At 38.2% G+C, this 21,776-nt stretch overlaps 2 protein-coding genes across 2 annotated transcripts in view; one reads left to right on the forward strand and one right to left on the reverse strand.

The window, feature by feature from the left end:
- The window catches only part of LOC128016733 (vacuolar protein sorting-associated protein 35-like), a 31,152-nt gene extending 13,972 nt beyond the window's left edge, over positions 1-17,180 (forward strand). The window contains exons 9-17 of the mRNA XM_052601444.1: positions 1,279-1,375; positions 1,468-1,616; positions 4,126-4,333; positions 6,926-7,081; positions 7,445-7,567; positions 8,349-8,528; positions 8,750-8,989; positions 13,225-13,368; positions 16,161-17,180. Of these exons, the coding sequence (XP_052457404.1) occupies positions 1,279-1,375; positions 1,468-1,616; positions 4,126-4,333; positions 6,926-7,081; positions 7,445-7,567; positions 8,349-8,528; positions 8,750-8,989; positions 13,225-13,368; positions 16,161-16,340 (1,477 nt within the window). The 3' untranslated portion in view covers positions 16,341-17,180. The remainder of the gene's footprint in view (positions 1-1,278; positions 1,376-1,467; positions 1,617-4,125; positions 4,334-6,925; positions 7,082-7,444; positions 7,568-8,348; positions 8,529-8,749; positions 8,990-13,224; positions 13,369-16,160) is intronic.
- Positions 17,181-18,609: 1,429 nt separating this feature from the next.
- Positions 18,610-21,776, reverse strand: LOC128016742 (histamine H3 receptor-like). The gene is made up of 3 exons (XM_052601456.1): positions 21,435-21,776; positions 21,172-21,338; positions 18,610-20,085 (listed from the first exon to the last, which is right to left on the reverse strand). Exons 1-3 carry the CDS (start codon positions 21,772-21,774, stop codon positions 19,174-19,176), a joined length of 1,419 nt encoding a protein of 472 aa, XP_052457416.1. The 5' UTR covers positions 21,775-21,776; the 3' UTR covers positions 18,610-19,173.

Consider the following 21,776-nt stretch of genomic DNA (forward strand, 5'->3'; position numbering starts at 1 on the left):
TTTACATACTGTGTCTTTCTGTCAAATAAATGCCTCTTGGTTATATAATGTGAAGAAATGTTATTTACAATCTTTATTTTACAGTGCTTGTTACACGTTTCATGTATTTACTATAGTAATACATTATACATAATTGCATGTAACTAACACTAAAACTAACCCTATCCTGATCCTAACTATATCGCAATTTGCAAGTACATGTAGTTAATTAATATTACTCAGTACTTAAATGTATAATTACAGTGTAACAAGGACACTGTAAAATAAAGTGAACCTGAAAGAATTCATACATTTTAGCCGAACTTAAAGGGACACTAAGTAGGAATTACTCCCATCTAGTGGTGAAATTGTATTTTGCATTCAAACTAATTTTGCTCTCCAGCGCCTCGCTTTTTCAAATGCGCGTTGCATCTACGGTAGGCGATATGTACCAAAAAGCTTTGACAGGATGTCTTCTAATAGCACTTCGTCGAGTTTTCCTTCAGGTGAACAGGTGTGTTATTTCAAACAAACTGCAACATGACAACTAACAAACGAATGTTACAGTATGAATTACTGACTGTGGAAAACATGAAATATTGTAATTAGTAGTTATGTCTAATTTATTCGTTATATTTTCTGAATTATATGCATTGTTAGATATAAAAAAAATATTATAATATAGACTGTAACACTGACTTACCTGTCGAGAAGAAAACTGGCCACTTCAGTGTCTCTTTTGAAATCTTTATCAAGCATTAGCTCTTTCCACCTAGAAAAAGCTTCCCCGACATTAACTCTTGTTTTCTGTAATCTACGGTCACGTTTCCTTTTACGTTCTTTTTTTGACTGTTTTGGCGACAATGTTTTCTTCTCCTGTGGCGCGGCATATGTATGGTCCATAATAAGAATGCAATCCAGACTTTTAAACTTGCCGGTGCAGTTTCAAGCGCCTCTCACTGCTCTGCACCTGCGTTTCTGGCTCTGACCGAAAACGCGCTGTGGAAACGCGTTGGCTTAGTACTTTTTGTCCCTCTCTGCTATTATAGTTTTGCAAGATGGCGGAACTACATGGAAGCCTCCGTTGACCTACCCGTCCCATGTATATAAAGATAATAAATTCTTCATTTACAAGGATTAGTTTAAACATTGGCATAGGTATTTGTACACCATTGAGGCCATATTTATGAATAAAAATATTGATTTTAGATAATAAAATACCTAAAAAGTTACTTATTGTCCCTTTAACCTTTCAGAGTTGTATATTGAGTCTTATTCGATTGTGGTCTCATCCCACAGATTGGCCTTGTTTGCTCACAGAGAAGATGGACCTGGGATCCCTGCTGAAATCAAACTATTTGATATTTTCTCTCAGCAAGTGGCAACCGTCATACAGGTATAATATCACGTGGATTCTTTATATAATCTTATTCAAATCACTAACTCAAATATTTAATGTTGCCATCTTTATTTTCTCTTTCTTGTCAGTCTCGTCAGGATATGCCATCTGAAGATGTTGTTTCGCTCCAAGTGTCTCTCATCAATCTGGCCATAAAGTGCTATCCTGAGCGTGTGGACTACGTGGATAAAGTGTTGGGAAGTACTGTGGAGATTTTCAACAAGCTCAACCTGGAGCAGTGAGTATTCGTTACAGTGTTTTTCTCACACCACTCGGCAGATCAGAACATGGTCAAAGCAACACCCACACTCTTTAGCGCTGGAAGATCCTCAGGCTTTTACTTGCTGAGGGATTTGAGTGCTTGATTTCTGTATTCATCCTCATTTTGGTATAAAGGAACGGTTACATCAGATCATGCCTATAATAACTACGTAACCTCTAAAACTAGTATGTTCCTAATCTATGATCCTAAACTATATTTGAGTTGGTGCACCCCGCTAATAGTCACTGTGTAGGTGCTTATAAATTAATAAATACATTCAAAGAAAATTAAATCATCTGAAGGTATTGTAATGTAATTAATTACTGGTTAAAAATTTTCAATCTTGTTTTTGTTTAGATGACGTTTTAACCATTAAGTCAAAGCCACCTCTTTTTTCTGGTCAAATAATTTAAATTATAGTTTGTGTGGAACCATATGCATGCACAGTTTAATAAATACAAAATTAATAAAAATACTGTAATTATTATGAAAGAAATCTGTTGTATTCCAGTGTAATTTTGTAGGCTAAATAGATTTTCACCCCCTTTTGTCTTGAGCATCCAGTTGAACCTTGTTGGTCTTTCTGAGATGACATTCTGCTTTGACACTGGCAGTGTAGACGCACTCAAGCTTTTGCGCTGTGCCCACGTTTCAGTATCAACAGGGTGCAAGTCAGTGGGAGACTGACAAAACAGCATACCCAAGGCAAACAGAAAGTTTGAATAGCGTCTGTGCATTGTGCTTCAGGCAGAAATCTTGCAGTATAATTTAAGGGTTCCTCAAACAAGATTTGTTAAGAAATATTAATAGAATACATTACACATTATTACAGTAAGCACTTATTATTATTTTTTTAATCAAAGAAGAGCATGCAGATTAGGGCAGGGTAAAAAATGTTGTAGGGCTGTGCAATTAATCGCGTGAGATTTGTAATGCGCATTTCGTCAGTAGAGCCGATCCTGTGATTAGTAGTAAATCATCATCACCTGCTTTCAGATTGAGCTGCATTCACTACACAGAGCTGTAGTTCACTCACAGTTAGGCAACATCATAATCATAATCGCAGATGAATCGTATTCAATTTTGAACGCAATATCGCCTAGCTTGTCAGTGAGCTATATACTCTATGAACTATGCTCTGTGTAGTGAATGCAGCTCAATCTGAAAGAAGGTGATGGAGATTTACGTAAATTTCAAACAATAGATGCCGTTATGGCCCTGTTTTCTGGAGTGATCTCTGTTTCGTGGCGCGCCTCAGTTCAATAAAGGCAGCAGCGATCATCTCCTTCACATTAATACCAGTTTCAGCACAAAATAAACCTGAATAAACACCCAAAGGTAAGTTAAAAGAAAGAGTACAACTTTACAGTCTGTATCCTGTCTCATGTAATCCCACGATTGCTGTTTCATCCATGCAAAGACAACACATCAATATAACGCCTTGTGAATACGTTACACAACGTCACATTTACTTAAAAAATAAAACATATTCAGTGACCATAAACTCATTAGTCAGCTAGAAAAGAGGAGAGGAGCATTTTGCTAAATATATGCACCATATTATGTATCCATTATAAAGTTTACTGTTCTCCAAAGTTTAATTTATATTTTTTGTGATAGCCACCATTGAAATGTTTATTAAAAAAAGAAATATATATATATATATATATATATATAAAAAAAACTTTTATTATAGAAACTTCATTAAGTGTAATTTAAGCAGTTGTATAGCCTGAAAAATCAGTTGGTTTTAACCTTTATGGTAGTAGCCGACCAACTGACTATCATGTATATTTTTCTGCATTAGTTAAGAGATTTTTTTTTTCCTTGAGAGATTTTAACGTGTACCAGATATATATTCAAAATAATCTATATCGAGTCGAATTGGGAACCGAATCGCAAGCTTGTGAATGAGAATTGAATCAAATTGTGAACTTTGTGTCAAAACCCAGCCCTAATGCATGTACTACATTTAAATGTCCCTATGAAAATTGGTTCCTGTGCTGTCTTTGTTTGCATTTTCATCTTTTCCTCATGTGTTAAATAAATGTGATTGTTTTTTTTAGCTGACATCTAAAATCTTACCAGACACCTAGCAATGTTGAGGGTGGAAGGGAAGCCACATAGACATGATGACTCCCTGTTTACAATCACATTGAGTGAATGATCCTAGCACAGGCCAGTCATGCCAAGGGCTGATATTTGTGACTAGCAGCCACTTTAGCACTCAATGTGGTAATGATTTTTGGTGTCTTACCTCAAATCTTACTATTGAAAATGATTGGAAGATCTGTAAATGCTGGTTTAGTTTTTATGGATGTATTGTTTCGCTGCCTTCAACATCTTGGTATAAATTTGGCCCATAGCTATACAAACGAGCTGCCTTTTAAAAAACACTAGGCCCCAGAAGTAATGTTACATCATTACAACATCAGTATTCCTGCTGTTTGTGACTGTTTGATTTCTTTCATGTCTTTTTGTGCAGCATTTCCACCAGCAGTGCAGTGTCAAAGGAGTTGACCAGGCTGCTAAAGATTCCTGTGGACACGTACAATAACATCCTCACCGTGCTCCAGCTCAAGCATTTTCCACCACTGTTCGAGTACTTCGATTATGAGTCACGCAAAAGTATGAGCTGCTACGTGCTGAGCAACATTCTGGACTACAACACCACCATAGTGGCCCAAGATCAGGTTTATATCATATACAGTACTGAATGGTCAGGCTGATGATGTTTTTGCATGTCTCCAATGATTTCCCAGTACAGTGGAAAGTTTGAGAGGAATTAAATCTCACTTTACAGTAAATTAAACTGAATGTAAATGCCATATTAAGGTATGGGGACAGCGGGGGATCTTTTTTTCCCTTCTTGGGCCTGAAATGGAACAATTTTGGTCAGTATTGATAATTTAAACAATATTTTGCTAAATGGTTTTTGTGCTGAAACCATAGCTGGTCTAGGCCTGTCATGGATAATATTTAGGGCAGATTGGGATGCAGGGAAAGTGTTCATCTGAATGGACCGTTGAATCACTGGCTCACTTGATTCATTCAAAATGTATATATGTATATGTGTGTGAGAATATATATATATATAATATATACATAATTTCATTTCAATTTAGTTTGTTGAAGTATTAAAATAACTCAAATTAAATAAAACTAAAACATAATAAATAACCTATGCATACATAATTTAATTAAAATGAAAATAACAAATACAAATAATACAAATGAAACCGCATTAGTTTACAGTAATCCTAAAAAACAAATACTGCTAAAAAAAAACAACTTGCATATAGTAAGAATAAAAACCTTAAGTAGTAGGAAAGAGGGGAAATAAAAAATTTTATTTTAATGGCATTGTATTTTTATTTTGAATGTATGAATATGAAACCAATATTTTAGTCATTTGCTTCTCCAGTAGCAGGTGATTGACAGGTTCAGGTGGCCTATTGTCGGTTTCCTCCTTTATAGCTGTTTAGAGCACCGAACAGGTTTTCGATTGCTTTTGGATTTAAATGCCATTTGACACAAGCCCAGGGGTATACTCTGCCTGTTTTTCAAAGGTGCATTGTTAATTCTCAGTTATGATTTAGTCCGCTCTGACCATCGCCCTGAGGGAGGGGTGTATTGATATTCCTTGTGTTTTGGAGAATGTTGAAGCTCCTCTGGCCTTTTCTGAGGAGTGTACCAAAAAGCACCATCTTGCCTCTCACCCACTCATTTTGTGAGCAGTTGAAAAGAGAGCACTGAATACATAACCCTCAAGGAACCATTTGAAGCCATTTAAATCTGTTTGCTGTAGAGCAGTGGTTCCCAAACTTTTCCATTCCACGACCCACCTAGACAAGTGTGATCTATTTCACGACCCACCAAAATATTTGAGAAAAAAACAAAACGTTGACATTATGCCTAATCTTACTTAAAAGTTTGATGACAGAAATTAAGTATTTAAGAAAAATAACCATTTTATTTTAGAGTACACCTGAAAATTTTCACTACTAATGTTTAAGTTTTAATTTGTTTACAGACGTTAAAATATGTAGTGTCCATATAAACGTGAAACAGGCTCACTCCAGTGAACTGTAATCTGCTCTGCTGGGTTTTGCCACAGAAAATGCATTCATGATCCTTCCGTGTATCTCGACGAGAAGGGACACTCTAAAACGCTTAACATGGTCTAATGTACTAAGACAGTGATATTACCAGACCAAACTCACTAAAAATCATACCAATAAAGTATACTATCTACAAAAAATAAGATGAGCCCTGAATATGTCTCAGCGAGAACGGAGCACAATCCAACACTTTTTTTTTCCAGAAAAGCATAAGAAGCAAAGCAAAACTATCTAAAACAGTTTGCAGATAAAAATAATTGTGAAATAGGTAAAAAATAATAATAAATAGATGTCTCATTTAAAAAAAAAAACTGGATGACAATTAGTTCAGGCAGAAATTTATTTTTGCGATGGTTAAATAAATGTTCAGCAATATCTTCAAAAGATTTCTGAACTTTGGCAAATTTTCTCTAAACAGAGATGATACGTCAAGGAAATATTGCAAACTTTTGTACATTTTGTTATGTGGAAATGTTTAAGTCTTGTAGTGTTACAAATAACCCTGCATTTGTGCCCTGCTCACACTGTACATGTGAAATGCTTTTTACAAACTGCTTCCCGAACGAAAAAAGTGCAGAGTTCAAAGAGATGATAGAAATAAATGAACATGGCCTACCTGAAACCATTTTCATAACATTTGAATTTTCTGGTGTATGCAATCTCATGCATAATATAGTGCATTATATATGAGCGCAATATGAGCAAGTTTTTTCTCTTTTAATAATGCGGACCGATTGAACCTTTTAATGACATTGCTCCAAGACCTTCACTGTTATTACAACTGAATTATCCAGCTCTGTTAAAAAAGTAGAAGTTATATGATTTCAGTTTGAGTAAAGTGTTTACATGACATTTTAAAAAGACACTTTTTTTGCATTAGTCCGACTGAAATCTACATTTTAAAGTGCACCAAGTGTTTTCACTTCGCACCGTCAGCAGCTTTCTTATAGTTGTTACTCCACATTAAGATTGATAGGAGAAAGTATTTTAAAATAAAAAACATGCCTGCCTTTATAATACATCTAATCATATTTACATACTGTCATCTGAATTCAGATGTCTTTACAGATTCACTTTTGGTGTATTTTAGGGCCACCTAATAGTATTCTATTTGCCCTCTGCTTTCCAGACATGATGGCTCTTTTCATGGCTCTTTCCTTGCAGGTTGACGCGATCCTGAACCTGGTGTCTACACTGATCCAGGACCAGCCAGATCAGCCTGCTGAGGATCCTGACCCAGAGGACTTTGCGGAGGAACAGAGCCTAGTTGGCCGCTTCATTCATCTGCTACATTCAGACGACCCTGACCAGCAGTATCTGGTACACGTTCTTTCCTCTCCTGACCCTCTCCTTTCAACATATGAGATAGCAAAGCTTTGTTACACTCCCCTCAGAGAAATCTATAAAATGCACTGTAGTTAAACTGCTCTTTATTTGTGGGGGAAGTACCGCATGTTTCTTTGATCATTTCACAAGCACTGGATCCTTAGGAGATATAATGCCCTTGTCAGTCATTTGTAAATGTTCTAACAATGTCATGATTGTTTGACATCAGCCAGAACTGGTTTAATTAGCTCCCAGTGAAAGATGTTTTATTCTGCATTCAATCAGTTGATGGTCATCATGCTGCTTAATGAATTATTCAAATTGATTCATCTACTTTTTTTTTTTTGCCTCCCACAGATATTAAACACTGCCAGGAAACACTTTGGCGCTGGGGGAAACCAGAGAATTCGTCACACTCTTCCCCCGCTGGTGTTCGCCGCTTATCAACTGGCCTTCCGTTACAAAGAGAACTCCTCCTCGGTGCGTCCCACTTTTAACCACAAAACATCCTACTCTTCCATGTCATTAGCTCAAAGTGATTGCTTCTCTCTAACATTGCAACCTTTAGAAACAGCATGCTAACCAAAATGGACCATCATTAAAAAAAAAAAAAAAAGCATTTGAAGCGTTTGGCCAGCAACTCCAGTAGAGAAGGGGTTTTCAAACCTTTTATGCCCAGAACTCCCAAATACTATGATCCCCTTACTAAAATATAACTCCAGATATATATTCCTTTGAATAGAGATGCATTTGTACTGTTTGAGAACAGTATTTTATCAGTATGATACAGAATTAAACATTTAGTGTTTCAGTTTTCAGTTCATATCTAGAAATAGATTGGCGGCTCACTAGATTTTGTATTACATACTGGTATAAAAGAAAGAAAAAAAGAAACAAATCCCTAAAATTCTAACTTAACCTTCTATAAATCAAATGTTGTAATCTGTATGTTGGGTCTGACACAGCTGTTGGTTAGCTAAGAGATCAGCGGGCTATCTATTGTGTAGAGGAACCATACAAATTATAACTGTCATTAACCCTAATTTATGAAAATATTGAGAAGCATTCCTTCATAAAATTCTTAGAAAAGCTTTTAAAGGTTTTCATTTGGTAACCATAGTGTGGAAGTGAAAGTGCACCTTTCCTTTTTCACTGAAGTACGCTCGCAGAAGCCTCGTCTGTCTCAAATCTTCACACTTATGAAATGCACCCGCATTAGAATCGCAGAGATTTATAATGTGTCAATCTTTCTCTTCCACAGGATGATAAATGGGAAAAGAAATGTCAGAAGATTTTCTCATTCGCCCATCAGACCATCAGTGCTCTGATCAAAGCAGAGCTGGCAGAATTACCCCTGAGGCTCTTCCTCCAGGGGGCTCTGGCGGCTGGAGAGATTGGCTTTGAAAACCATGAAACCATTGCCTATGAGTTTATGTCTCAGGTAGAGGAGCATTTCCATTAAATGCCTGATAGGTCACTATCAAGATGGTAACATGTTTGGATTCTTTATCCTTGCCTCTCATGTTCATTACTGTTCACAATGATACAGTCATAACCTGAGAGCAAGACTACATCAAAAAATATTGGTTTGCATTCACTCATTTTCACACCTAACACCTTATTTCTAAAATGCTTTTAATGTTTGCATGTGTGTGTCCCAAGGCGTTCTCCCTGTATGAAGATGAGATAAGCGACTCCAAGGCTCAGCTGGCCGCCATTACGCTGATCATTGGCACGTTCGAGCGCACGCGGTGCTTTAGCGAAGAGAACCATGAGCCCCTGCGTACCCAGTGTGCACTGGCTGCCTCCAAACTACTGAAGAAACCCGACCAGTGCCGTGCGGTCAGCATTTGTGCCCACCTTTTCTGGTCAGGACGCAACACTGAAAAGAATGGAGAAGAGGTTTGTATATGGTTTCTGCAGTTTAAAAGACTCAAAAAGACAGTTTAAATCTCATTTCTAAAAGGAGTTGTTCCTTTGTGACCGTGAATTAGACTGACCTTAGGATGTAATTGGATTGCAGGTTATGTAAGTCACATTGAATAGTCTTGAACAAAGATATGACCTCACCAGGAATTGCCGCATAATGCTCATGTGAATTTAGTTTTGTTTTGGTGGTGCTATGTTTATGTTCAAGCAGTTATTCGTTCATAACCCCGTTAGATTTGGGTCAGACTGAATAATCTAAATGCCTGAATTTTGGTGAATACTTGTCATTTTCAATTTTCAAGTTGCTTTATTTGTGACTTCAGTAAGTTATTGTGGGTGTTTTAACAATGAAACATGCTATTTCAGGTATGAAAATCAAAGTGCAATCGAATACTCTCAGGAATTTGCTGTCATTTCAGAAGCTCTTCTAAAGGTGTTTTTTTTATTGTAAAGATGCTGTAGGTGAAAAGATGTTCTTATGAGTCATTTGTATTGCGGTGAGAATTATGGGTAAATTGCTCTCAATGATAAATGAATCTGCCAGTGAAGCAGCAGTGTGTGCGTCTGTAGACCGTTTGTTCAGAATGTGAAGTCCTGTCTGCTTGTGTGTCTTGACCTCTCATAGAGAAGAAGCGTGAATGTTTTCACACTGCGCACAGCTTTTTAAGCTCACTCCCAAAATGCAGGTGTACCTCCTGTAAATTAAGGTTGTCCGTTTAGTCACAGAAGGTTGTACTCATTTTAAACTTCTGCAGTGTTCAGATAGTCCTGTTTCTCAAGGTTTAGGCTTTATTTGTGTATAGTTGTAAATAAAACACATCTGCAGAAGTTGTAACTCATTACATGATATTAATTTATCCCATACTACTAGTTACTAGTTGTTACTAGTATCCCTAGCAGTAAGGGGGTCTTTTGACCTAATAGCACACGCGCATTCATTACATATAATAGACATAGTTGGATTCAGTTCTCATTTTCTGTGTTGATAATTGGCCAGCTCTTGCATTGCACCAGCGGGCCTTTTTGCAGTGCGGTACTGTGAACACCATGTGTTCATTTTTATATTTAGTATTTATCCTCCTCTTAAGAGTGCTGCAGGATGTCATGATCTGTTTCATCACTCTGTGAAGAGTTGCTTCTTTGGATATTTTATTTTTCCAGGCCTACTCGTTTTATTTAGACGGGTGTACTGCACAAATGCTGATCCATACAGTCACTTTGCCAGGTTTGTGGCATACATTTTTATTACATATTCAATGATTTCTTGTTTAAAATCCATAAATGCGAAATGCAGGCAGTATGTGAAAGTTTTGCCTTTTAATGATCAGATCACGAAGAGGGAACATTCTGTGCTTAGCCACTGAGTTCTCAGCACTGTCAAAATAAAAAGTTACAATTTATTGGCCAATGCGTAAAGCCTCAAAAAAGCTCACTGCAGATGATGCACACGGAACAGACGTGAGACATTTTCATGAAGTTGTTCTGACAGGATTATTTTATTTACGAAAATAACTCCCCATTCACTGACGCGTCCAGGTCGCACGCACTCAGCGATTGTATGTCTGATCTAAAACGTTATGCCTTTTTTGCCACAAATGGCGATTGCGAGTACACTTGGTTTCATCTTTGCAGGACTGTGATATGAAGAGTGTTCAAAAGTAACGCAGCTATAGCAATAGTGTGAAAGTGCATAGCACATAATGTGCACAATACCAGTATAAACACAGATATCTGTTTGGATAATATGAGTCACATGACTCATCGTTTTAAAAAGCCTCAGTTTTTTTTTACAGTTCACACTACAACCTGAAATTTTTTTTTTCGAATGTATCCACTTTGGAGAGCGTTTTCAAAAAGCTAAATTTCCCTTGAATTAAAAACGTCAGTGTGGACGGGAGGCCAAAGCGGAGAGACCAAAGATGTGTTTTCAAATGAAAACGTGTTCGTGTGGACATGGCCTGTACAGGTCCTTCTCAAAAAATTAGCATATTGTGATAAAAGTTCATTATTTTCTATAATTTAATGATAAAAATTAAACTTTCATATTTTAGATTCATTGCACACCAACTGAAATATTTCAGGTCTTTTATTGTTTTAATACTGATGATTTTGGCATACAGCTCATGAAAACCCAAAATTCCTATCTCCAGAAATTAGCATATTTCATCCGACCAATAAAAGAAAAGTGTTTTTAATACAAAAAAAGTCAACCTTCAAATAATTAATTATGTTCAGTTGTGCACTCAATACTTGGTCGGGAATCCTTTTGCAGAAATGACTGCTTCAATGCGGCGTGGCATGGAGGCAATCAGCCTGTGGCACTGCTGAGGTGTTATGGAGGCCCAGGATGCTTCGATAGCGGCCTCAAGCTCATCCAGAGTGTTGGCTCTTGCGTCTCTCAACTTTCTCTTCACAATATCCCACAGATTCTCTATGGGTCAGGAGAGTTGGCAGGCCAATTGAGCACAGTAATACCATGGTCAGTAAACCATTTACCAGTGGTTTTGGCACTGTGAGCAGGTGCCAGGTTGTGCTGAAAAACGAAATCTTCATCTCCATAAAGCTTTTCAGCAGATGGAAGCATGAGGTGCTCCATAATCTCCTGATAGCTAGCTGCATTGACCCTGCCCTTGATAAAACACAGTGGACCAACACCAGCAGCTTACATGGCACCCCAGACCATCACTGACTGTGGGTACTTGACACTGGACTTTTGGCATTTCCTTCTCCCCAGTCTTCCTCCAGACTCTGGCACCTTGATTTCCAAATGACATGCAAAATTTGCTTTCATCCGAAAAAAGTACTTTGGACCACTGAGCAACAGTCCAGTGCTGCTTCTCTGTAGCCCATTTCCTGCACACGCCTGTGCACGGGGGCTCTGGATGTTTCTACTCCAGACTCAGTCCACTGCATCCGCAGGTCCCCCAAGGTCTGGAATCGGTCCTTCTCCACAATCTTCCTCTGGGTCCGGTCACCTCTTCTTGTTGTGCAGCATTTTTTGCCACACTTTTTCCTACCCACTGACTTCCCACTGAGGTGCCTTGATACAGCACTCTGGGAACAGCCTATTCGTTCAGAAATTTCTTTCTGTGTCTTACCCTCTCGCTTGAGGGTGTCAATGATGGCCTTCTGGACAGCAGTCAGGTCGGCAGTCTTACCCATGATTGCGGTTTTGAGTAATGAACCAGACTGGGAGTTTTTAAAAGCCTCCGGAATCTTTTGCAGGTGTTTAGAGTTAATTAGTTGATTCAGATGATTAGGTTAATAGCTTGCTTAGAGAACCTTTTCATGATATGCTAATTTTTTGAGAATTTTGGGTTTTCATGAGCTGTATGTCAAAGTCATCAGTATTAAAACAATAAAAGACCTGAAATATTTCAGTTGGTGTGAAATGAATCTAAAATATATGAAAGTTAAATTTTTATCATTACATTATGGAAAATAATGAACTTTTATCACAATATGCTAATTTTTGAGAAGGACCTGTATATATTGACTTGTATATCAGCATGGCCAAGATCATGAGGGTGTGAATAGTCTTTATTTTGCGTTGGTGTACAAAATTTAAATGCTGTTTCTCAAAAGTTGTTGCGTTTATCTTTGTTTTGTAAATTTCTATTTTTTTTTATTAGCAAATAATGACTGTGTTCATGTTCTTTTGTTAAAGGGACAACACTCTTGAGTGTAATGAAATGCAGCATGAGGTATATTTTATTTGGTAAATGTCTAAATATACTATGACCTCATGACGTGATCAGATCGTCAAATGCGTATGTATTCAGCGTATGTATTCATTTCTTTGCTCTAGTGCATAGTGCATTGTGAGTGACATTCTCCTTTACAGGAATCAATAAGAATACATGAGCTCCCCTTGAAATGGCACTAAATAAAGGGGACCTGATATGGCAATTGTGATTATTCTATTATATTAAGGATCTATAGACAGTGTTGTTGTTGTGACTCATAAATGCATTTGGAGAATTAGGATCATGCTGTCTTCCTTCTCTCGGCTCCACAGCATGTTCCTGGGAGGTATGTGTTGTGCCTAACCACAGATTCCCCAATCCAAATCATAACCCCATATGGTGAAACATGGAACTGACTTTAAGTGGCTTTTGCCAAGATACAATGGAAAAATTTGAGGCTGTTTACCACAGTCATAACTGAAATCAGGGTTTGTTTGTTTAGTTTTTTTTCTCTGTTGTCAGATCCGTGATGGGCGGAGGGTGATGGAGTGCTTGAAGAAGGCTCTGAAGATCGCGAACCAGTGCATGGACCCATCCTTACAAGTTCAGCTCTTCATCGAGATCCTCAACAGATACATCTGCTTCTATGAGCGAGAGAATGATGCGGTACGACCACAGATGCTCTTCCCCTCTTGATCATTCACCCCTCGTTCTTCTTCTCCACTCTCTTATATCTCGTATTACTCACTCTCCTTTTACCTGTTGTCTTGCTGTGTCTCTCCTCTGATCTCTCGTCTCTCACTCATTCTCACTTTCCCTCTCCATGCTTCACATTTTTGTCTGGTGCAAGCAGCGCTAGATTATCCCTTACTTGCACCTATCTGAGAGGAAGCATCTGTATCCATGTTCAATTTGGGAGGGATTGAGTCAGGACTTGTCGGAGCACATCGGGGGCACAGGGCAGCTTAGGACTAAGAGGAAGCACAGAATAACATGCATGCAGTCAATGTCAAGTTGTGCCTCTCAGTTGTTGGACAGTTAATGAGGTCGCTCTTCACATCTGACCTTCATCCAAAAACTAGGGCCTTGTTAAATCTGTATATTACTGGATTAGTCAAAACCAAAATTGATTTTCCTTGATTGTAAACAACAAAGTGACAGAAATCAAATGTTGTAATCAAATCAAATTGCCTTAAATCCGTAGTTTGACACCAAAGTTAATTTTGTGTCAATGTGACACTGGTGTCTCTGAGTGTGTGATTGTGTGGGTGTGTGAATTTACTGGAGATGCTCTTCGTCTCGTGTCTGAATAAATTGCTCCATGTTTTCAGTTTTTGCACCTCGTCTGCACTGCAAGTGAGATCCCTCACATTTATAGAAACAAGATAAGCACAGCTATTACAATCAACAGAACTGTCTATACTGCAACTTTCTATTTCTTCTTTTCCTACAGAATTTTATGTCCTTCATTTTTCATTGTTTTTTTTTAATGAGTTTTCAAATAAGTCTTTTATGCACACCAATGCTGTTTTCTTTAAAAAAAAAAAATACAGCAATACAGTGAAATAATACAATTACAAATAACTGTTTTCAATTTGAATGCATTTAAAAAAGTTATTTATTCCTCTGATGGCAAAACTTCAGTCTCGCATAAATCATTCTAATATACAGATTTGGTGTTAAAGAAACTTATTATTATTATTATTGTTGTTGTTATCATCAGGGTTGAAAACCATTGTGCTGCTATATGTTTTTGTGGAAACCATGATGCATTTTTTTTTCAGGATTCTTTGATAAATAGAAAGTTCAAAAGAACTGCAGTTATTTGAAATAGATCTTATTGATCCCAAATGTTTGAACAGTCATGTATCTTTAAAGTCACATTGTCATTTTCATTTTGATACCAGCATCTTTGAAAATAATAACTTAAAGGGGGGGTGTAATGCTCGTTTTCACTCAATATCCTGTTAATCTTGAGCACCTATAGAGTAGTACTGCATCCTTCATAACTCCAAAAAGTCTTTAGTTTTATTATATTCATAAGAGAAAGATAGTCTGTACTGATTTTTCCCGGAAAAACACGACCGGCTGGAGGCGTGGCGTGTGGGTGGAGCTAAAGAATCACGAGCGCCAGTAGGCTTTTGCGTTGAGAGCGTTTGGAAGCTGTGACTTTACCGTGAGGGAAAAAAACATCCAAAATAAACCATGGCTAACAGTCAGATTCAGCCGTTTATTTATGATCCAGAATCAGACCCCGAGGCTGAAACTGAACGAGAGCAGCAGCAGCAACGACTCGCTCCGAGCGGGGCTCGAACCCGGGTCTCTGGCATGGGAGGCGGACGCACTAACAAGGAGGCAGAGATATTTGAAGCAGTTTTACTCAACGCCTGCGGTTCCAACACACGATCGTGACCCTTTTTCGTTGGGACTGCATTATCCTTAAGAAATAAACGATGTGCAAATCCGTCGTCAAACTGGGCCTTGTTTGTAAAACAAGCATCTTCGAAATGCAGGGAACAAACACAAACACTTGCACAACTCCGTTGATGCTCTGTAAAAATAAACTCCATCCACTGGTCCCTTAATGCTGTTTCTCTTTTGGTAATCTGTGCAGGGTTGTCTTGCCCTGGCAACCAAAAACACACTCCTTTTGTGACATTTCGCGACGCTCTCGCTCTGATCAGTGAAGTCTGTTGTGCTCTCAGTGCTCTGCTATACGGGAGCGCGCGCTCTTCCTGCAGAAGTGCCTTAGGACCCATATAAGGAAATTCCGCTCCATCTAACGTCACACAGAGCCATACTCGAAAAAACTTTCCGAAACTTGTCACAAACCGGAAGAGGTATTTTTGGAACAGAAATACTCCTTCATATGTACAACTTAATTTTTGAACTTTGTCCATGTTAAGCATGGGAATCCAACTCTTTAACAGTGTAAAAAACTCAGTATGCATGAAATAGCATTTCACCCCCCCTTTAACTTCACGTAAGTGTCATTTGTCCATGAATCAGTCTACACTGCTCTCACTGTATGTTTTTAATTCAGTGTAAATGGAACCAGCTCATAAGACTAATTTGTTCAAGAATATCATCACTGTTTGCATTGTATATTGTTTTTTTTTTTGTTTTTTTTTCAGTCCATGGGAACAACTTAATAGAATGACATTTCTTGCCATTTTTTTATGGTACACTTAACTAAACAGTAACTGGTTTGGTACTGATATAAATGTCCATTATAAATAAAAATACTGTTTTAGAAATATATGTGCAAACAAATTAAAGTAAATATAATAGTCAGTAAACAAAATCTTATCACAGCGATTTAAGATTTCACACTTTGTTACTAAAGCAAAACTCTTTAACACTGTCTTTGTTCATTTCTTTCTGTCTCTCCATCACTTTAAATTGCATAAATCCACATCAGCCTGGATTTACTCGAGCTTCGCATGTTTGCTTTGCAGGTGACGGTCCAGGTCCTGAATCAGCTGATCCAGAAGATCCGTGAGGATCTCCCGAACCTGGAGGCCAGCGAGGAGACGGAGCAGATTAACAAACACTTCCACAACACACTGGAGCACCTGCGTCTGCAGAGAGAGTCGCCCGAGTCTGAGGGACCTGCTTACGAGGGGCTGGTGCTGTAGGAGCCTCACGCATTTACATTTATATTTGTGTACACACACGCATAGAGAGATATATGTATATGCCCACACGTGCACACCAGGGTATTCCAGCCAGGGGAAAAACGAAGCCAAACCCACCTGCCTCTCTACCCATTCCTCTCACTGCTCATACTTTCTGTCTGTTGTTTATGTCCTCTGCCTGTCTTACTCTCTTCATCCTTTTTTTCCTTGTGAAGTCCTTAGAAAACAGTGTATGCACTGCACTCCTGCTCTGCGCTTCCTTCAGACTACCATTCCCTCTTGACACTATTGTTGCCATACAAATGAGCAAGAAAAAAATTATATATATGAGAAGGAGAGAAAAAAAAAACAGTTTTAGTGTTGCTACACCACTTTCAAGCCCCTCCAGCCAGCCATGCATTGTTCTGGTCTTTGTTTAGAGGACCTACACTTGATTCTACTTAGTTCTTTCAGCATTAATATTTCAAACACCATGCTGAATTAAAGGCATTTGTGTAACTAATGAAAAGTCTTGTCTCTCACCCTTTTACTTTACGGCAGACACTTTGGTGGAGTGAGACATTGTGTTGACCAATATGTGGAATGGGTGAACGTGTATAGACTGTGTTAATGAATCGAAACCATGTCAGAAACCTCTCTTGCAGCTTGTCTCCTTTTTTGAATTATGATTCCCACTCCCTCTTATACTGTATGTATAATCTAATTGTAAATCAATTACAACAAAATATCATTGATTTCATGGCATTTGCACAAATAAAAGACAAAAAAAGACGAATGATATTAACCCCACATGCCTGTTGAAGTGTGATTTTAATATTATTAAAGTCGCTATGAAAACAATTAGTGGCCGATCTTTTCTTACATATTGTGACATACGTCCAAACGTAATGGATTATTAAAAAAGAAGGAATGTAGGGCGGGAATTGGTTCAATCTGTCATTTTTTGAGAGAAATCTGTCATCTCACTAGAAGATCCAGACATTTTGATTAAACATTACAAGGTCAAAAAATAGATAAAACTTGAAATATGTACAATGTTGACGATAATATTTATAGCATGCATTTAGAAACTTGATTTAAATTTTTATTTTTAATGTTGACTTGTGCAGTTCCTGTTATTGTTAATAAGCTGGTAAAAACATTTGTACTGGTTATTTAGTACATGCAATTATTAAGAGTATTTGTATGTTGGTTTTCTGACTTATTGTTCTGTATTTGAACAGAATCAAACCGAATACATTGTACATCTTATTACCGTTGATTAGAGACAAGTGTTCAGACTTTGCTATAAGCCCTTAAATAATCCGGTATAAATTGGTTATTTTGATCTGATTAGAAGAAATGAGTCATTCTTCTCTGTTTTTAGTCAGTCCCGCAGTTGCTAGGGGAACTATAGGCTTCGCCAGCGATCCCTGTACATCTGTCATGTAGAATCAGCATACACTTATCACAAACCGCATATCTAACATCATCTCAGTTGTGCTCATTATAAACTGTGCTTTCAAGAGGTATGACACATTATGATCATAACTTCACCAGTACAGTTTATTTTGACATGAATTAAAAAAAAAATACTTAAATACATGGCACTGTGCCAGGAACTTCCAGTCATTTATACAGAGTTTATGAAACAAAAACAAGAAGTCTGAATTTGGAAGAAAAATAGCTATGCCACAATTTCTTACAAATATGTGAGTTTGAATATGTAGATAAAAGATTTATCTACTCTCTCACAATGTACACAAAGAAAATGATGGTACTGCTAGATACAAGCAGATAAAAATAAAAGTAGGGGTGCTCCGGTCAGGATTTCTGAGGACGATCACCGAAAGCAGTATCTGCCGATACAATCACCAATACCAATCTCTTTAAAGCCTTATTTTTATCATGTAGAATTATTTATAGTGAGACTTCAGTCAGGATATTTATTCAGGACCTGAATTTCATTTTTGAAAATGAATTCTCCTCTTAGGTGGCTCTTTGTGAGATGGTTTTTTAATTTGAGGGGTGGAGAGGGGCATAAGTTTTTTTTGTGTTTGTTTTTTTTTATATATATATTTTGATCTCACCTAAATCATGCAAGGCATTTTGGTTCAATTGTTTCACAGTAGCTTACACACAGTGCAAACCTAGTTTTGTGAATTGTATGTGAGGGGGTCTTTTACACCAGGTTCACACACGCTCCGTTTACAGTGCGCATGCAAGCGGTGCAGAAGCAGCAGGTGCTCAATGTGCTTTCACACAGGAGTCTGCAGGTGATCTGTGGCCGTTTACCACAAACACAACATTTATCCATTAGTTTGATTTCAGGTCCAAACATCGTTACTTCAGATGCTTTTTAGCATTGTGATCCTTTTTTTACACAGTAGAAACAATATTTTATAGATGTGTTTAAATGCAATAAATATAAGAAACATTATGCAATGCTTTTAACTTATGCATTTACTTCTAGGTTGATATATTAAGTTGCTCAAGCAAGTGGCAAAACATTTAAACCACTTTTCTTACATTAACACAGACATTCTAAATTAAAACTATTTGACAGAAACGGTCAGCTCTACTGCCTTTTCTTTTGCATTTATGTCTTCATTACCAGCAATCCTGCAGTTCATAAAAACCTTGTTTTACTACCTCCATGGGTGCCATATACAGGTGCTGGTCACATAATTAGAATATCATCAAAAAGTAGATTTCACTAATTCCATTCAAAAAGTGAAACTTGTAAATTATATTCATAAATTATAAAAATAAATATATTATAATATATTCATATATTATAAAAAGAAAGAAAGAAAAACTAGCCCTATATTAAAATGTGGTCATACTCAATAATTTAATACTTCTGGTCCATGTTCTGGGGTTGAATCTTTGTTTTGCTCGGACACAGTAATTTGCTGAAGGCTCTTTTGAAGCTGCTGTGGCACAGAGGATACAGGATTGGATTGATGGATGAGTTTATCCACAGCAGCCAGAACGAGATCTCATAAAGGTAGTGCTGGACGCACTGACCGTGGCATGCTGCCCGAATGATCATCAGCAGCGTGTAGGGCGCCCAACAGAGTCCAAAAACACAAACTATTACAGCTAGAGACTTTGCCACCTTTTTATCTCTAGACAGACGAAAGCGGCTGGCCAGACTGGCAACCATATCAGGACGGTGTCTGTGTGATCCAGCCGAATGATCCACGTAATGAAACTGTGCCTCACTGGTTGTCAGGATCCGGTCTCCGACCTGCAGAGGAGGCAAGTCTGCGATCGTGCTGTCTCTTCGTTTAGTCGGTCTTCCGTTGCCGAACTCTGCGGCAGACACCTTTACAGTAGAAGGTAACCGGCAGCAACGTGGCCTTGAGGACAAGTCGACCCCCCTTTCCTCGACAGGCCTCACAAAAAACACACGCTGCACATCGCCGGTCCTGACCGGCCTCATCTTGAAGCTCCTAAGCCGGATATAAGTGGGCTGTTCTTCCCTCACTGCACATCTGTTGCGGATGTTGATGTAAATGCTGAGGTTGAAGTAAGTGACGCTTATGAAAGGTGTGAAGAACTCGACAGTGGAGGCAGTCATCAGAAAATACCAGTTGAAGTAAAATTCAGCGTAGCACTCTCCATCTGGCACTACACTTCCTCCTGTGATGTGTTCCCAGCTGATAATAGCTGGACCATAAAGCAGGAACGCTGCCAGCCACACGCAGAGCATCTTCAAAACAGCCTCTCTGGTGATGCCCTTCTGGCAATGGTAACTCACCTGGAACACAGATTTAGCATTGATTTAATATGCATTACACTCAGGCCTCGATGGAGGGATGGATGGATGGATATAATTTGCACTAGAAAATATAGCCTTTTCCCTGGTTGCCAGCTGAAATAATTAAATATTATGAACTTCACTATGGACTTCACAGTGCATTAATCTCCAAGTCAGAGACAAAAGGGTTCACGCTTTTGTGTGCTGTTGCATAATAGGATACAAATAAAAGGTGACCGATGATTGTTAAATGTAAAAGTGCATGGCATTTGCACTCATTGTGTCTGCCCAAATAGTTATGTATATGTGATTTTGTTTCAAAACATTCCGCTTTATCTTGTGACCAGCTGACTGAGTTAAACTGTCTGAACACATTCAGAATTTATCTTAATAGCTACTCGTTATTTATTAGGAATCTAACATTTCTAATTTTCAGCATTATCCGTTTTACTTTATTCTAAAGTTATTAAAACATGTATAATTATGCTATTTATTTCCATCAGCATTCTAATATTGAAGTTTTTGTATCGGTTCATACTTATTTACAATGTACTTGTTAATCTGATTTATCTATGTTCAAATTCAAAAAGTATTTTCACCTTTAAAAAAAGTACATTTAATGGCCTGATAAAATATTATTTCTGTACTGTACGCTATAGTTTGAAAACATTTCAGACAGTATTTCACGCAGACATGAAATCTCTTTTTTAGTCACCCTCCTGTCGTTCCAAACCTGAGCTAAAACAAAACTGAGCCCATATGTTTTCTACTGTATTCTTCAAGAATATCTGTTGTGTTCCACAAAAGAATTTTCATACAAGTTTGGAACGAGATGATGACGGTATTTCAATTTACGATGAACTATCCTTGTGAGTAGTCATCTTTATGTTGGTGTTATTTTGTGCTGCTCTTCTCTGTAAAAATGTAGATAAGTACATTTTGTTGCAGTGTCTGTCAGTGGTGGCTCAGACTTGCCATTCTCCAACACAGATTTGGACAAATTATGGACGAAAAGGATTCGCCCAATTAATGCCATTGTCAAATTGCATCACCAGCACATTCCCTGTGTGACCGCGCAGCACTCACCGCTTTAGTGACGGACTGAAACCTGTCGAAACTGATGAGCACTATGTTGAAGACCGAGGCGGTGCACAGCATATAATCCACCACCAGCCACAGTTTACACAGACCTCTGCCCAGCCTCCACTCACCCGTCAGGACATAAGGAATATACACGGGGATGCAAAACCCGCCTGAAATTTCAATAAAACACACACACACACACACACACTTAAACGACACAGTAGAGTTGATGCCAAAGCTGAAATGCAGTCATCAAAATCACTCACCGACAAGAAAGTCCGCTATGGCCAAATTTAAAAAGAAAAAGTTCCCTTGTGTGCGTAAACTTTTTTCAACCACAAAAGCTAAAATGACAAGCGCGTTCCCGAGAACTGTGGCGAACACCAGCAGTGTCATAAGCACAGTTAGGAATATTGCGGTGGATGGAGAGAACTGGCCATACTGCGCGCGCCGGTTCTCGAACGCGTCCAAGTCGCCGAGACTCGTCGTGTTTTCTCTCTCCAGCCCGGTCCAGTTGGGCGACTGCGGATTTCCTGATTTCCACATGAATGAAACGGCTGTAGGTATCCCGGGAGAGTGTGCGGCGGACAATAAAGAAGTCTGCATGG

The sequence above is a fragment of the Carassius gibelio genome, chromosome A7 (genome assembly GCF_023724105.1).
Source record: "Carassius gibelio isolate Cgi1373 ecotype wild population from Czech Republic chromosome A7, carGib1.2-hapl.c, whole genome shotgun sequence".
NCBI lineage: Eukaryota > Metazoa > Chordata > Actinopteri > Cypriniformes > Cyprinidae > Carassius > Carassius gibelio.

What these genes read in the sequence shown, in the direction of transcription:
- LOC128016742 (XM_052601456.1), bottom strand. Translation starts at nt 21,774, where the DNA reads ATGCAGACTTCTTTATTGTCCGCCGCACACTCTCCCGGGATACCTACA. An exon ending in CATAGCGGACTTTCTTGTCG is followed by an intron (nt 21,339 to 21,434) that starts GTGAGTGATTTT and finishes TTGAAATTTCAG; the next exon opens with GCGGGTTTTGCATCCCCGTG. An exon ending in TTCAGTCCGTCACTAAAGCG is followed by an intron (nt 20,086 to 21,171) that starts GTGAGTGCTGCG and finishes TCTGTGTTCCAG; the next exon opens with GTGAGTTACCATTGCCAGAA.